The sequence below is a fragment of the Capra hircus genome, chromosome 10, assembly GCF_001704415.2.
Source record: "Capra hircus breed San Clemente chromosome 10, ASM170441v1, whole genome shotgun sequence".
Lineage (NCBI taxonomy): Eukaryota > Metazoa > Chordata > Mammalia > Artiodactyla > Bovidae > Capra > Capra hircus.
The window spans coordinates 87,176,454-87,192,027 of record NC_030817.1 but is presented as its reverse complement, the minus strand read 5'-3'; the positions used below and the strand labels follow the sequence as shown (position 1 = coordinate 87,192,027).

The window sequence follows — 15,574 nt, the reverse complement described above, 5'->3', positions numbered from 1 at the left end:
CCAGTACCTTCTCTATTTCTTTCCCATGGATTAGCTTAAAAGTGCGAGTTCACAGTGCCAACGCATTCTTTGAACTTCTGAAGCACAATAACCTCTTTGATCTCTGAAACACCATAGCACCATGATTTATATTTTTTATAATACTTAGGAAGTCCCATGTATTCAGTAACTTGTATACAAGTTGCATTTCCTGTACCAGATTATAAGGTTTTGGAGGCCAAAACTGCCTTATCTTGGTAGACTCCACAGTAGCTAGCACAGTTGTACTTGGAAGGAAAAATATGAGAAGAAGCATGGGGGAAGGGGAAAAAAGAGGGGAAAGAAATAGAAGGTCTAAAATACAGAGAAAGGAAGGTAAGTACAGAGTTACTACATCCCCGCCCAGGGGCGGGGAGACACTGGGCGTCTATTTGTGGTTCCAAAAGACGTACAAATAGCACTGACATGCCCCTAGGGTCCCTAGGCATTCAGCCTCAGGTTACTAGAAATTCAAAACAAGAAACATAAACTTTATAACTACCTATGAATTAGGCCAAACCCTCTTTTTTTGGCAGCAAAGAAAGGATACGAGATTGGGGAAATGACTGAGATTTAAGGTAGACATCTCTATCCATAAGAAAAATAAACATGTCAAACATCCTAAAGTGGGTGGTAAAACCAAATCAATGGATTATTCGATTAACAGTCAGACTGCATCAATGGATTCTGCATAAATCTTTTCAAAAAGCTAGGGAAAAATAACGTGTTTTGAATTTCACTTTGATTCTTCTTCCTTGAATTAAAATAATCTCTCATCTCTTAATACAAAATCTATGTTTTCTCCAGACATAAAAATACTTACCGTCTTCCTCAGGCAACTCTTCCGGACTAAGTTCTACCAATTCAAAGCCATGTTTGATACACCACTCTTGAGCTTTCTGTCGATTTACACCTAAAATAACATGTAAAAGATTCTTCATAAACAAAAAAATAAATAAATAAAACATGAATGTCACTGCAACACTCTCCACAAAGTGTTAATCTTTAATGTCAACGTTATTCTAAAGGCATCCAAAATAAATTAAAAGATGACTTTTCAAACCCCAAGTGTCCATTCTTAAAAAATTAAATACTGCAAGAGAAAAAGCTGAAGATATTTTTGTAAGGTAGCACAATCATACTAAACATACTGTTCATACAAGACATACTGCTCTGAGCTAAGGAAACCAACGTTTTGTTTACCAAGGAATGGCAAACATACGTGCCACCTACCGCTGTGCCTTACCGTTCTCAGATACTCTATCGCAAACCAAGATCATCACCTCAGGTAACCATGACTCTGCCAGAGGAAGCCAGGAGGAAACACTATCAAGACCAGATTTCTAGAGGGATAAAAAATATACGAACAAAAACAGAAAAAGAGACATTAAGAGAACTCACAGAAAATGCAAAGGGGAAAGAAAAAGCACAAAATAATTTTTTATTCAAGGTCCAAGGAAAACAAAATCTTACTTGTGTGCTGTCAAAGTAAACCACAAATGCTTGGACAGACTCTGCAATCTCTGCGGTGACTAGAAATTTGTTTGGCACCACACACAGATTGATATCTGCTGAGTAGTATTTATTATCGATGGTCCAGGGATAAAACCTCACAGCATCATCGGCAGTCACTTCCACAACAACATCTTCTGTTCCAAGAATATCTAAATAAATGACACAACATTACCATGGAAAGTGCAAAATCAATATACACTGGTCAAGCTTCTCAGTAAAATACCATATTAAAAAGGCATTTACTTCCGCTGCTTCTCTTTAGGCAAGGATTTCGAAGTTTTCAAAGCAGATCCTATTTATTATGCCATTTTCTTCTTTGATAATTTGACTGTAATAGTGACATAATTTAATTCAATTAACTGGCATTTTTCTCTAAGAATACAAAAACTAGGGAATTCCCTGAAGGTCCAGTGGTTAGGACTCTACGCTTCCAATGCAGGGGACATGGGTTCAATCCCTGGTCAGGGAGTTAAGATACTTCATGCCACCTGGAGCAGCCAAAAAGAGAATATGAAAGCTACTGTGACCAGATTAGACAGTACTAGAGCACAAAACAGTCGTCTAATGAAACACTCACTACAGGGCGTGTAGAAGAGAAAATCTAACAGTTACATTTATTTTATTGCTTACATACTTCATGGCAGCTGAAAGACTAAGAAAAGTCAAGAATATTTAACTATTCTGTACTCACTGCAAGCTAAAAGGAAGGTGGCAGCAAGGCTAACCATTAACAAAATGGAAGGGCTACACACAGTCCCTACACCAAACGCTGTCACATTAACTAATAAAATAAAAGAATGGATACTGATGAATGACTCCATTCCATTTATATTCAGCCTTGTTAGAGTCGTTGGAAGCCAATTCAAATTCTTGTTGACAAAGACACTTTTGCCAAATGTTAATATAAAAGAGCCAAGAATATTAAATGATTTAGGAGAGAACCAAATCTTTCAGAAATCCATGTATAGTAAGGGTATAACTTTCAAAATTCTTCGAGTAAAAGCCAAGTCAATGATGAACAAATACAGCTGTGGTCATGGGACCACTGGAGCATTCTGCTTCTATAAAGTCCTGTGATATTTAGAACCGGAAGAGACACCAGAAATTGTTCTAACCCAAACTCCCATCTCTCATACCCAAATGCACAATCTTCATTCTACACAGATGTAGGAAATGAACTTAGAGATCTAAAATGGCCCGCCACTAACTGGGTTATTATAAGAATATATGGCAAAATGGCCACAAACTCCTTTTTAATACATACTAAGATGAACATACATATGAGCCTCCAGGTGGCTCAGTGGTAAAGAATCTGCATGAAACGCAGGAAATGGAGGTTTGATCTCTGGGTCAGGAAAATCCCCTGGAGAAAGAAATGGCAACCCAGTCTAGTAGTCACGCCTGGAAAATTTCAAGAACAGAGGAGCCTGGCAGGCTATATAGTCCATGGAGTTGCAAAAAGAGTCGGATATGACTTAGTGACTAAAACAACAAGATGAAGATATAAAATATTCCTCAAGGAAAGAACAAAGCAGGAGGCATAACCCTCCTAGACTTCAGACAATATTACAAAGCTACAGCAACCCAAAGGGAAAGGCACTAGCATAAAAATAGGCATATGGATCAATGGAACAGAATAAAGAGCCCAGAAATAAATCCACACAACTACGGTTAATTAATCTTTGACAGATGGCAAGAATGTACAATGGAGAAAAGACAGTCTCTTCAGCAAGTGGTACTAGGAAAGCTGGACAGTCACATGCAAATCAATGAAGTTAAAACACACCCACACACCATTCACAAAAATAAACTCAATGACTTACAGCTGCAAATATAAGACACCATAAAACTCGTAGAAGAGAACACAAGCAAAACACTCTCTGACATAAACCATAACAATGTTTTCTTAGATCAGCCTCAGTTCAGTTCAGTCGCTCAGTCGTGTCCGACTCTTTGCGACCCCATGGACTGCAGCATGCCAGGCCTCCCTGTGCATCACCTCCCGGAGTTTACCCAAACCCATGCCCATTTAGTCAGTGATGCCATCCAACCATCTCATCCTCTGTCATCCCCTTCTCCTCTCGCCTTCAACCTTTCCTAGCATAAGGGTCTTTACCAATGAGTCAGCTCTTTGAAATAGGTGGCCAAAGCATTGGAGTTTCAGTTTCAACATCAGTCCTATCAATGAACATTCAGGACTGATTTTCTTGCATAGACTGGTTGGATCTCGTTGCAGTCCAAGGAATTCTCAAGAGTCTTCTCCAACACCACAGTTCAAAAGCATCAATTCTTTGGCACTCAGCTTTCTTTGTAGTTCAACTCTCACATCCATACATGACCAGTGGAAAAACCATAGCCTTGACTAGACGGACTTTTGTTGGCAAAGTAATGTCTCTGCTTTTTAATATGCTGTCTAAGTTGGTCATAACTTTCCTTCCAAGGAGTAAGCGTCTTTTAATTTCATGGCTGCAGTCACCATCTGCAGTGATTATGGAGCCCCCTCAAAAAAAGTCTGACACTGTTTCCCTTGTTTCTCCATCTATTTGCCATGAAGTGATGGGACTGGATGTCATGATCATAGTTTTCTAAATGTTGAGCTTTAAGCCAACTTTTTCACTCTCCTCTTCACTTTCATCAAGAGGCTCTTTAGTTCATCTTCGCTTTCTGCCATAAGGGTGGTGTCATCTGTGTATCTGAGGTTATGGATATTTCTCCCAGCAATCTTGACTCCAGCTTGTGCTACATCCAGCCTAGCATTTCTCATGATGTACTCTGTACATAAGTTAAATAAGCAGGGTGACAATGTACAGCCTTGACGTACTCTTTTTCCTATTTGGAACCAGTCTGTTGTTCCATGTCCAGTTCTAACTGTTGCTTCCTGACCTGCATACAGATTTCTCAAGAGGCAGGTCAGGTGGTCTGGTATTCCCATCTCTTCCAGAATTTTCCAGTTTATTGTGATCCACACAGTCAAAGGCTTTGGCATAGTCAATAAAGCAGAAATAGATGTTTTTCTGGAACTCTCTTGCTCTTTCAATGATCCAGAAGATGTTGGCAACTTGATCTCTGGTTCCTCTGCCTTTTCTACAACCAGCTTGAACATCTGGAAGTTCACGGTTCACGTACTGCTGAAGCCTGGCTTGGAGACTTTTGAGCATTACTTTACTAGCATGTGAGATGAGTGCAATTGTGTGGTAGTTTGAGCATTTTTTGGCATTGCCTTTCTTTGGGATTGGAATGAAAACTGACCTTTTCCAGTCCTGTGGCCACTGCTGAGTTTTCCAAATTTGCTGGCATATTGAGTGAAGCACTTTCACAGCATCATCTTTTAGGATTTGAAATAGCTCAGCTGGAATTCCATCACCTCCACTATCTTTGTTCACAGTGATGCTTCCTAAGGCCCACTTAACTTCACATTCCAGGATGTCTGGCTCTAGGTCAGTGACCACACCATCATGATTACCTGGGTCATGAAGATCTTTTTTGTACAGTTCTTCTGTGTATTCTTGCCACCTCTTCTTAATATCTTCTGCTTCTGTTAGGTCCATACCATTCCTGTCCTTTATTGAGCCCATCCTTGCATGAAATGTTGCCTTGGTATCCCTAATTTTCTTGAAGAGATCTCTAGTCTTTCCCATTATACTGTTTTCCTCTATTTCTTGCACTGATCGCTGAGGAAGGCTTTCTCATCTCTCCTTGCTAGTCTCTGGAACTCTGCATTCAGATGGGTGTATCTTCCCTTTCTCCTTCGCTTCTTGCTTCTCTTCTGTTCACAGCTGTTTGTAAGGCCTCCTGAGACAGCCATTCTGCTTTTCTTGCATTTCTTCAATCAGTCTACCAAGGCAATAGAAGTAAAAGCAAAACTAAACAAACAGGACCTAATCAAACTTACAAGCTTTTGTACAGCAATGGAAACCATAAATAAAACTAAAAGACAGCCTATGGACTTAGAGAAAATATTTGCAAATTATGCAACTGACAAGTTCTTGATTTCCAAAATATACAAACAGTTCACATAAATCAATAACAAAAAAACAACCCAATCAAACAAAGGGCACAGGACCTAAACAAATACTTCCCCAAAGAAGACACACAGATTGCAAACACATAAAAAGACACTCAACATCATTAATTATTAAGAAAAATGCAAATCAAAACTACAATGACCACCATTAAAAAGGCTGTATATTACAAATGCTATAGAGGGTATGGAGAAAAGGGAACCCTCCTGCACTGCTGGGAGGAATGTAAGTTGGTGCAGCTGCTATGGAAAACAGTATGGAGTTCCTCAGAAAATAAAAATAGAATTACCATAGGATTCAGCAATCCCACTCTTAGATATCTATCCAGACAAAACTATAATTTGAAAAGATACATGCACCCCTATGCTCATAGTCGCACTATTCTCGACAACCAAGACATGGAAACAATCTAAATGTCTGTCGACAGATGAATGGATTAAGAAGACGTGGTGCATAACACAATGGAACTCTAGCATTAAAAAAAATGAAATGATGCCATTTTCAGTAATATGGAGGGACTAGAAATGATCATACTAAATAATTCATGAAAAAAGACCAATACCATATATCATCACTCATGCGCAGATTCTAAAATGTGATACAAATGGGGGGGTGGGAAAGAGGGGGACTGGGAGTTTAGGATTAGCAGGTGCAAACTATTATATATAGGATGGATAAAGAAGGTTCTACTCATAGCACAGGGAACTATATTCCATATTCTCTGATAAACCATAATGGAAAAGATTATGAAAAATAATATATATATATGTATGTGTATATATATATATATATACCTTGAGAGTCCCTCGGACTGCAAGGAGATCCAACCAGTCCATTCTAAAGGAGATCAGTCCTGGGTGTTCTTTGGAAGAAATGATGCTAAAACTGAAACTCATGCGTACTTTGGCCACCTCATGCAAAGAGTTGACTCATTGGAAAAAGACTCTGATGCTGAGAGGGACTGGGGGCAGGAGGAGAAGGGGACGACAAAGGATGAGATGGCTGGATGGCATCACCGACTGGACAGACATGAGTTTGAGCAAGCTCCGGGAGTTGGTGATGGACAGGGAGGCCTGGCGTGCTGCAGTTCATGAAGTCACAAAGAGTCGGACACGACTGAGCAACTGAACTGAACTGATATATGTATAACTGAATGACGCTGCTGTACAGCAGAAATTAACATCATAAAATCATCTATACTTGAACAAAATAAATTTTAAAAAATATTCCTCAAACTCACAATTAGCAGGACACAGAAAACTAGAAGTTAAATTTAAAATGCCAGACGTAGGATTATATATATTTGGGACACTGCCATAGTTTCTGCTCAACAAAGATATGTAGAGATTACTTAGTTCCCAAACTGCTAGGAATAACATATAATATATAAAGCATATATGTGTGAACATGCATTCTTTCATTAGCAAACTTCATCACGTGGTTATTAAGAACCGGCCTGCTGAAAACAAAACTTTTTAATTACGAAAAATTAAATTTCAAATGAATTTACCTTTGCCATAAGGCACATTTTGAAACTAACCTTCTAAAAATTTTCACCAAAACTAGAATTGTTATTCTCACATTAACAGAAGGTCTGTGCCACTATTTGAAAATCAGAGTTTACCTTGTTTCTTTAAGAAATCAGTAGTTCTTTCTGCTTAATTTCTATCTCAAGTTATAATCTTTTATTAATTATCAATAATGCCACAGTGGTCCCGTAACAGACATTATGACAAGCACAGTTAAGAAATCAGCAGCAGGAAGAACACATAAGTTACTAAAATCAAAGATTCTGCTTTCATATAAATGTCTTGCAGAAAAAAAAAACAAACAAAGAACTCTTAGATCAAAGTCAATGTTGCATCCAAAACTAACATTTCAAACTTCAAGCAGGTGGTATAGCAATGTGCCAATAAAAGCACACATGGAAGAACGCCCACTGAACCAAGGGGTGTAGCAAGAAAAAGTATAAACTGATTTTTTTTAAGGGTAAGACAAGCCACCATATGCAATCAGTCTTCATTCATGGGTAATTTTTTAAAATAATGAATTGACATTTTTTTTTTAACTGGGGAAGCTAAAGGAGTACAGTGATGAACTTACTGTTGTTAAGGGGAAGCAGAAGGAGCCGGGGACCAGTATTCCTACCAGCACCGCTACAGCCGGTTCTTGATATTTCCTAGATCGGTTGTAGTGTCAGACACTGGAATACAATGTGGATTACATTTTTTTTTCCAATCAGTGTCTTCAACTAACATGAAAAAATTAAATCAATGAGGATGTCATATACTTCACAAACTGCAATACAGAATATCTGGATCCATTTAAGGATGGTTCGTTTTGTTAATAAATGTCTAGAACACAAGAGGACAATGTGTTACTCAGTGCTTCTAAAATTCCAATTACATACTGTCACTGATTTTCAAACAAGAAGGTATTTACTTAACATGTAGAAAGAAGTTATTTCTTTCTCTTTTCTCTACATTGGAGAAGGCAATGGCACCCCACTCCAGTACTCTTGCCTGGAAAATTCCATGCGCGGAGGAGCCTGGTAGGCTACAGTCCTTGGGGTCGTGAAGAGTCGGACATGACCAAGCGACCTCACTTTCACTTTTATGCATTGGAGAAGGAAATGGCAACCCACTCCAGTGTTCTTGCCTGGAGAGTCCCAGGGACGGCGGAGCCTGGTGGGCTGCTCTCTTTGGGGTCGCACAGAGTCGGACACGACTGAAGCAACTTAGCAGCAGCAGCACCAATAAGTTGGAAAAATGAATTTCACCTTTCAAAGATTCAGGAGCTGAGTGGGTTTTTTTGTTTTGTTTTCATTCTTTGTGCTGCCTAAAACAACCTGATGGCTCAATTTACTTATCAGATTTTTTTTCAACATTTCATGTCTCATCTGATACTTTCAGCAAGGCTGCATATGGGCTTTATCATCACATCTGTGCTGTATTAGAACTAGAGATAGAAAAGTCAAGACTGGCTCATTCTAGTTATCATCATCAATATCATAATGCAGAGTTTAATTTAAAAAATGTAAATGTCTACACTAAGCATAGCTTTTCTCCTTCATCTTTTATATTTGGTTTCAAGTGTTTAATGAGTTTATTCTTTTTCAAATTAAAGCAAAAACCACTCAAATGCACTAAGAGTTTATGGAAATGGTCAGTATAATTCACTCATTTCCAGATAAGAAAACTGACAACCAAAAAAAAAAAAAAAAAAAGCCACCTGCCTAATAGGAGCAGAGCCTAAAACAGAATCCAGGTCACCAGCATCTCTCCTACTCCACTGTGGCCATTACACACCACAATATTTAGCATCTGAGCTAAGTCACATTCAGGTGTCTAACAGCCACAAGCTAAAATCAACTGTGGGTCTAAGTATCCTCTGCCTTTTCATGAAAACCAAAAACAACAGCCAGAATGAGGATACCCAAAGACATGAGAGGTACAACTAACCCATCAGAAAACTGTCTACGGGTTTGGGTATTTATATGTCAAAAATGAGTCACAGTGATCTTGTGGGAGTTTTTTGCCAGACAGACTTCCTAGAAAAACCTGCCATGGTCTCTCTTCTTTGCCCTACACGCACGCTAGGTTGCTTCAGTTGTGTCTGACTCTTTGTGACCCCATGGACTGTAGCCCCCCAGGCTCCTCCGTCCAAGGGATTCTCCAGGCAAGAACACTAGATTGAGTTACCATGCCCTCGTCCAGGGGATCATCCCAACCTAGGGATCAAACCCATGTCTCTTAACACCTCCTTCATTGTCAGGAGGGTTCTTTACCACGAGCGCCAGCTGGGAAGCCCTGCTCCCTGGGAAGCCCTGCACTCGACTGGATTTTGATGGAGTCAAAATGATGCACAAACGCAATCAAGAGCAGCTTCTCCCTCCTCCTGGAGGATGGTGGCCTGTCTCTCGCACACTGCCGGCAGCCACCCGGTGGAGCTGTAACACATCATTTTTTAAGAGACAAATACTAGGTGATTAATTGCCGGGTCTGTTACTACAAATGGTTTCACAGCTTCAAACAGTTAATTCGTAATGCTTTTAGATGAGAAGTTAAATGTCAAATCGGTTCCAGTAGCAGGTATAAACGTTTCCCCCAGCTTTAAGCACAGTATAAATCTCCCTCCCTGGTTGAGAAACTTACGCAGCCATCATTTCTCCAGAAGCTCCTACTTATTTCTCACTTTGGGGGGGAATTTATTTCCCCTACAGTCCCTCCCACACGGGAAGTCAGTGAAGAGATTCAAGAGTTGAAGACAACTGTAAGCCAAAGAAGTTTCAGGCCAGCAACTCAAAGACTCCTTCTTCTATCTTGCCCCTCTGTGTACTACTTCCCATCTTTTCTGATATTCCTTCCCTCAGAAAAAAGTATAAATTTGAAAAGGAATCGTGAAAGAAAGGAGGCAAGTAGCTTTCTGTGGTTTAGAATCAATAAGAGGTTAATATTCTCTTTATTGTGAACTAAGAAGCAGACTGCAGATTCAAGGCAAATTTCTCAAGCAGCACAAATATCCAATTTCAAACACACATACATATAAACATAACCTCTACCTTACTCCTTTTCCTCTATCTACTCCAGCCAAAAGAGACCAAATCAGTGCACTCAAGCAACTGACACTCTCTTAAGATTATTCCTGTCTCCTTCAGTCGGACAATTAAAGACACTTTTAATACCAGCAGAATTAACGGGCACTTAATTAATCATGATATTCTTTGCAAAGAGTCGTCCAGTAGTTAAATCATATTTTCTTCGCCTTGAGGGAAGTGGTAGCTACCATTTCAAGCCAAGATGATCCTTCCAGAAAGCAGTACTCTTCTGAGAATAGTTAGTTTTATTCTTCCTCACGGACCTGAAACTGCCTTTGCAGCTGAGGACTGTAATCTCCACCCCCAACACCAGTGCCTTTCATGGTACACACTACTCTGGGGACCCACAGCCGCTTCCCTTTGCCTTTGAGATGACAGTACTACTAGCCTGAAAAGGCCAGGAAAAGAAGACAGCACAGACCTAGGGTCAGAGGGACCTGTATCTGAATGCCAGCCCTGGGTGAGAACGACAAATTAACCTCTCTGTGTGTCAGCTCCTCGCCTGCAACAGGAGACAAAAACACTCCTCAAAGGGGTGTTCAAGATTAAATAAAATGATGCACAAGAAGCCCAGGCGGGCACCGGGCACAGAGCAGGCCCTCAGTCGAATCCAAGTCCTCCTCCTCAGCTCAGCTCCTGCACATGTGAGAGCACTCCTGACTCTGAAAGGCCAAGCTACGCCGCACTGAGGAGAGTGGGTAAGAAACATTAGCTAGGAAGTAACCACCTCCCTTAAGCCGCCCGGGCCCCTCCCTCCCCAAAGTCAGCCTTCTTGAATTTTTCTTTTCCACTGTTACTGTGCAGACTGAGACAGAAGAGAAAGCAATTAGGAAAATTACAGGAGGCAGCGGAGTCTGACGTCAGCTGAAGGGGAAAGCAACCATTATGATAGAGAAGAATTGAGCAAAATGTGATTCGGGAACATATATGACAGCCAGGGTTTTCATTAACCAGCGAGAAGGAAAGCCAGAAATCTTTAAAGATCAGAATGGCTCCATGCCGTTGCAACCAGTGACCATTTCATAACCACAATTTCAGGAGAACGTTGTATAAGGTGGGTGGTGCTCTGTCAAAAACTCTGTAGCCGTCATTAACCACCAGATGATTCCCCAGTCACTAGGAGCAGCTCACACTGCTGCAGTGGAAAGGGCCTTTGGAGTCTGTGTGCTATTTAAAGGTTAAAACTGCAAGGTTAGGGCTGGGACTTTACAGAGACAAATGTCGGGAAATTCTTATCTGTGCTTCTCTGAGTAATCATCCTGCAGCCTCCCGGTGCAGATAAATGCAACATCCGTCTGCGTGTAGATGACAGCTCCATCAGTGGAGCAGTAGTAAGTGGCTGAGAAGAGGAACTGGACTGAGTTAAAGCAATATTTGCCGGCTTTAACAAGAGTGCAGCGATTCTGGTTTGCTCACAACACTTAATTACCTCTTCCTCACACAATCCTCTCTGGTCACTCTCTAAAGTTCCATTTCCATATGCTTTAGGGCTTTCTGTATCACAGCGGAAGTTTTAAAAGTGGAAGCAGAGGAAACCCAACTCAGTCCTCCTCCTTTTCCTTAAGTTCACTTTCTTCCAATACCCATCTGGAAACGGTCACCACATCTTCAGGTTAAAATAACTGGGACAGTTAGCGAGTTTGGGATGGACAAGTCCACACTGCTATATTTAAAATGGATAACCAACAAGGACCTATTCTACAGCACAGGGAACTCTGCCCAATGTTATGCTGCAGCCTGGATGGGACAGCAGCTTGGGGGAGAACGGATACATATGTATGGCTGAGACCCTTTGCTGTCCAACTGAAACCATCACAACGTCATTTATCAGCTACACCCCAATATAAAATTTAAAAGTTAACAAGAAAAAACACCTAGGGGTGGGGGTGTCTCTGCTTGCCCATGAAAGAGCAATATGCACAAAAGAACATAAAGACGCTGGCAGGTAGGGGAGAGAGATTATGGAGAAGTGCCTTAGGAGGACCAAGGAAGAACCACCAGCTTCTAAGCTTCATGGGCTTCTTGCAAAGACCACTTTATCAATGCCAGTGGCACAGCTGACAGACAAGTCCTACTTATATTTGGGGAAAGGAGGGGACTTCTCTGAATTCCATTCCTCTTCTCAGAGTTTGAGATACACATCTAAAGCAGTGATTCTTTACTGGGAGACGATCGTGTCAACACCTGGAGACATTTTTGGCTGTCACAACTAGGGGGACGCTACTGGCCCCTAGTGGGCAGAGGCCAGGAATACAACGCACGGGACAGCCCCACACAACAGGGAACTGCTCGGTCCAAAATGTCAACACTGCTAATGTTCAAAAACCCTAATTTAAAGCAAAAGAACTTGTGGCTCTGACTTAACTGTATTCATGAAACAAAACAGAAGTTGTGGAATGCACAGCTGGTTTTATTCTTTCTTACAGAACTGAAGCTAGCCCTTTTACAGCCAGGCACAGTAACCTCCCACCCCAGACATAAATGCCATTCATTTGCATCTGATCAAAAACCTATCTTAAAAGTATTCTTTAATTCTTTTAACCGTAAAAACTATCTGGCAATTAATCTTAGATGTTTTGAAAATAATTTATAAATGGTGGTTTTCTGAAGAACACATAAGCCTGAACAGGACAATTATGAGATGAAAATAATTTTTATACTCAAATGGTAATGTTCATAAACAAATCAGCATCACATAATAAAACCTCACACCAAAAATACTGATGTCAGCTCAAGCTGACAACAGAATCTGCAGCAGATGTTAACTGATTCTGAAAGAAGGTAAACATATTTGAGATGAACCTCCCAAAACAGAATAAATTCAATGAAGAACATTTATTCTGTAGTCCCGGTATGCATGCATTGAAAATAAGCTTGGTCCAATGAAAAACATTACAAAGGTAACAGACCCAACATCCCAGTACCCAAAGGTTCTTCAAAACAGGTCAAAATCATAACTGGACAACACACGGTCAAAGGATCATAGAAAAAGAAAACTAAGGTATCAGTAAATCGGACTTCATCAAAACTTAAAATTTCTGCATTTCAGGATACCATGAAGAAAACCAAATGATAAGCCACAGAAAGGGAGAAGATAGTCACAAATTATATACATGATAAGGAATTTGTATCTAGGATACATAAAGTACTTACAAATTCATTAATAAGAAGATAAAGGTTTTTTTAATGGGAAAAAAGCAAGATATGGAAACAACCCAAGTGCCCATCAACAGACAATTGGCTTACAAAGATGTAGTATACATATATAATGGAATATTACTCAGCCATAAAAAAGAATGAAATATTGCCATTTGCAGCAGCATAGACAGGCCTAGAGAATATTACACTCAGTGAAACCAGAGGAAGACAAATATTATACAATATAACTTATATGTGGACTCAAAAATAATAACAAATCTATATACAAAACAGAAATAGACTCATAGACATAGAAAACAAACATGGTTACCAAAGCAGGGAGAGGGGAAAGAAATTAGGAGTACAGGATTAACAGATACAAACTATTATACATAAAATAGGTAAGCAACAAGATAGCACAGGGAATTATATTCAATATCTTATAATAACCTATAAGGGAAAATTATCTGAAATATATATATATATAACTGAATCACTTTGCTGTTGTTTAACACAACATTGTATTGTAATTCAACTATACTTCAATTTTTTTTTAATGAGCAAAAGATCTGAATAAACTTTTGACCAAAGATATATGAATGGACTATATACACATGAAAAGATTCTCAACATCGTCAGTTACTAAGAAAACGCAAATTAAAACCACAACGAGACACTACCTCACTCCCACTAGAATGAAATTGAAAATACTAACTGGAAATACAAACAAACACAACTGTTGTCAAAAATGTGGAGAAACTGAAACTCTCATACATCTTCCCCAGTGGCTCAGAGGTAAAGAATCCACCTGCAATGCAGGAGATGCGGGTTGATCCCTAGGTCAGGAGGATCCCTGCAGAAGGAAATGGCAACCCACTCCAGTCATCTTGCCTGGGAAATCCCACAGATTGAGAAACCTGGCAGGCTGCAATCCCTGCGGTCGCAAAAGTCGAACACGACTAAGAGATTAACCACCACCACACACTGCTGATGGGAAAGGTAAAATGGTACCGCCACTCTGGAAGAGTCCAGCAGTTTCATAAAAGAATACAACAGTTTCTTAGAAAGTCCACAACGGCATTCATATTATTATTATTCATAGCATTTGTTCATAACAGCCAAAAACTGGAAGCAACCGAATGTCTACCACCTGATGAACAACAGGTAAACAAAATGTGACCAAGCCATACAATGGAATATCAAGTACATGCTACAACAGGGATGAATCTCAAAAAGATCAAGCTAAGTCAAAGAAGCTAGGCACAAAAGACCACATACTGCATGATTCCTTTTATATAAAATGTCCAGAAAGGGCAACTGCATAGTGGTGGGAGGTGTATTAGTGGCTGCGCAGAGCTGGGGCTGGGAATGAGGAATGACTGCGAACAGTTAGGTTTCCTTCCAGGACGAGAGGAATGGCCTACACTTAAAAACAGGTGGATTTTACAGCATTTAAATTACACCCCAATAAAGGGGCTTGGAAGAAAATCACGGAAACTGGGCGATAATGCTCTCACTTTATGGAAAAGGTAGGTGACCAACGCACAGGATTTAGACGCTGAGAACAATGACAGGACATGCAAAGACAGTTAAGTGTCTGTGGGATGAGAAATTAACCTGCTTAAAGTCAGGTAGCTAGGACGTGGGTAGAACTCAGTGCTCAATCCACAAATGTTTTCCCCACAAAAGTCCTAAAAACCCCAGCAGACTTCAGACAGAATGGTAATTCTCTTACATCAGCATAACAGTGTTATTCCCCAATGATCCTGCTCATTTTTCTGCTCTGAGCATACTGATTTTGATTCAGGTACGATACTACTTTACCCCTGTGTAGAACCAGCTTTCAGGTCTATGTACAAAATTAAACCCTAAATAGGTCATTTGTTACTGAACCTGAAACATCACAAAGGCTCTTTAAGAGTTCCACAGCAATCCTCTCTGTCTTAATATACCTTAGTCTTGCTTCTTGGATAAGTAATTATCAGGGAAATGTTTGTGCACTGGCTCCAACATAAATACAATGTCATGTCCAGGATTCTCATTCTTGCCAGACATATTTAAAACAATTTTCATACTTATAGCTTTAAAAGAAAATGGTTTCATATCAGATTTCATTATTTATTGAGTGTTACTATTTGCTAAAAAATTATTCAGGGCAAAAGGCAGCAAGTTGTTTAAATCAAATGACAACTGCATATGTTCTGGATGTTTTTACCTTTTGCTGCGCAAAAATAAGCCATTGAGTGGCCCAGAAAGAAAGGTCTGAGTTTTGACACACTCAGTT

The 15,574-nt window shown here is 39.9% G+C and overlaps 1 protein-coding gene across 3 annotated transcripts in view; it reads right to left on the bottom strand.

The window, feature by feature from the left end:
* Window positions 1-15,574, bottom strand: part of AAGAB (alpha- and gamma-adaptin binding protein) — a 71,491-nt gene that overhangs the window by 48,958 nt on the left and 6,959 nt on the right. For 2 of the 3 annotated variants that reach the window (XM_005685143.3, XM_005685144.3), the window contains exons 2-4: window positions 1,492-1,682; window positions 1,265-1,361; window positions 842-931 (exon numbers count right to left, since the gene is read on the bottom strand). In XM_005685143.3, coding sequence (XP_005685200.1) covers window positions 842-931; window positions 1,265-1,361; window positions 1,492-1,682 — 378 coding nt within the window. Of the gene's footprint in view, window positions 1-841; window positions 932-1,264; window positions 1,362-1,491; window positions 1,683-7,658; window positions 7,759-15,574 lie in introns of all 3 variants that reach the window. The other variant, XM_013966777.2, reaches the window with a different exon arrangement.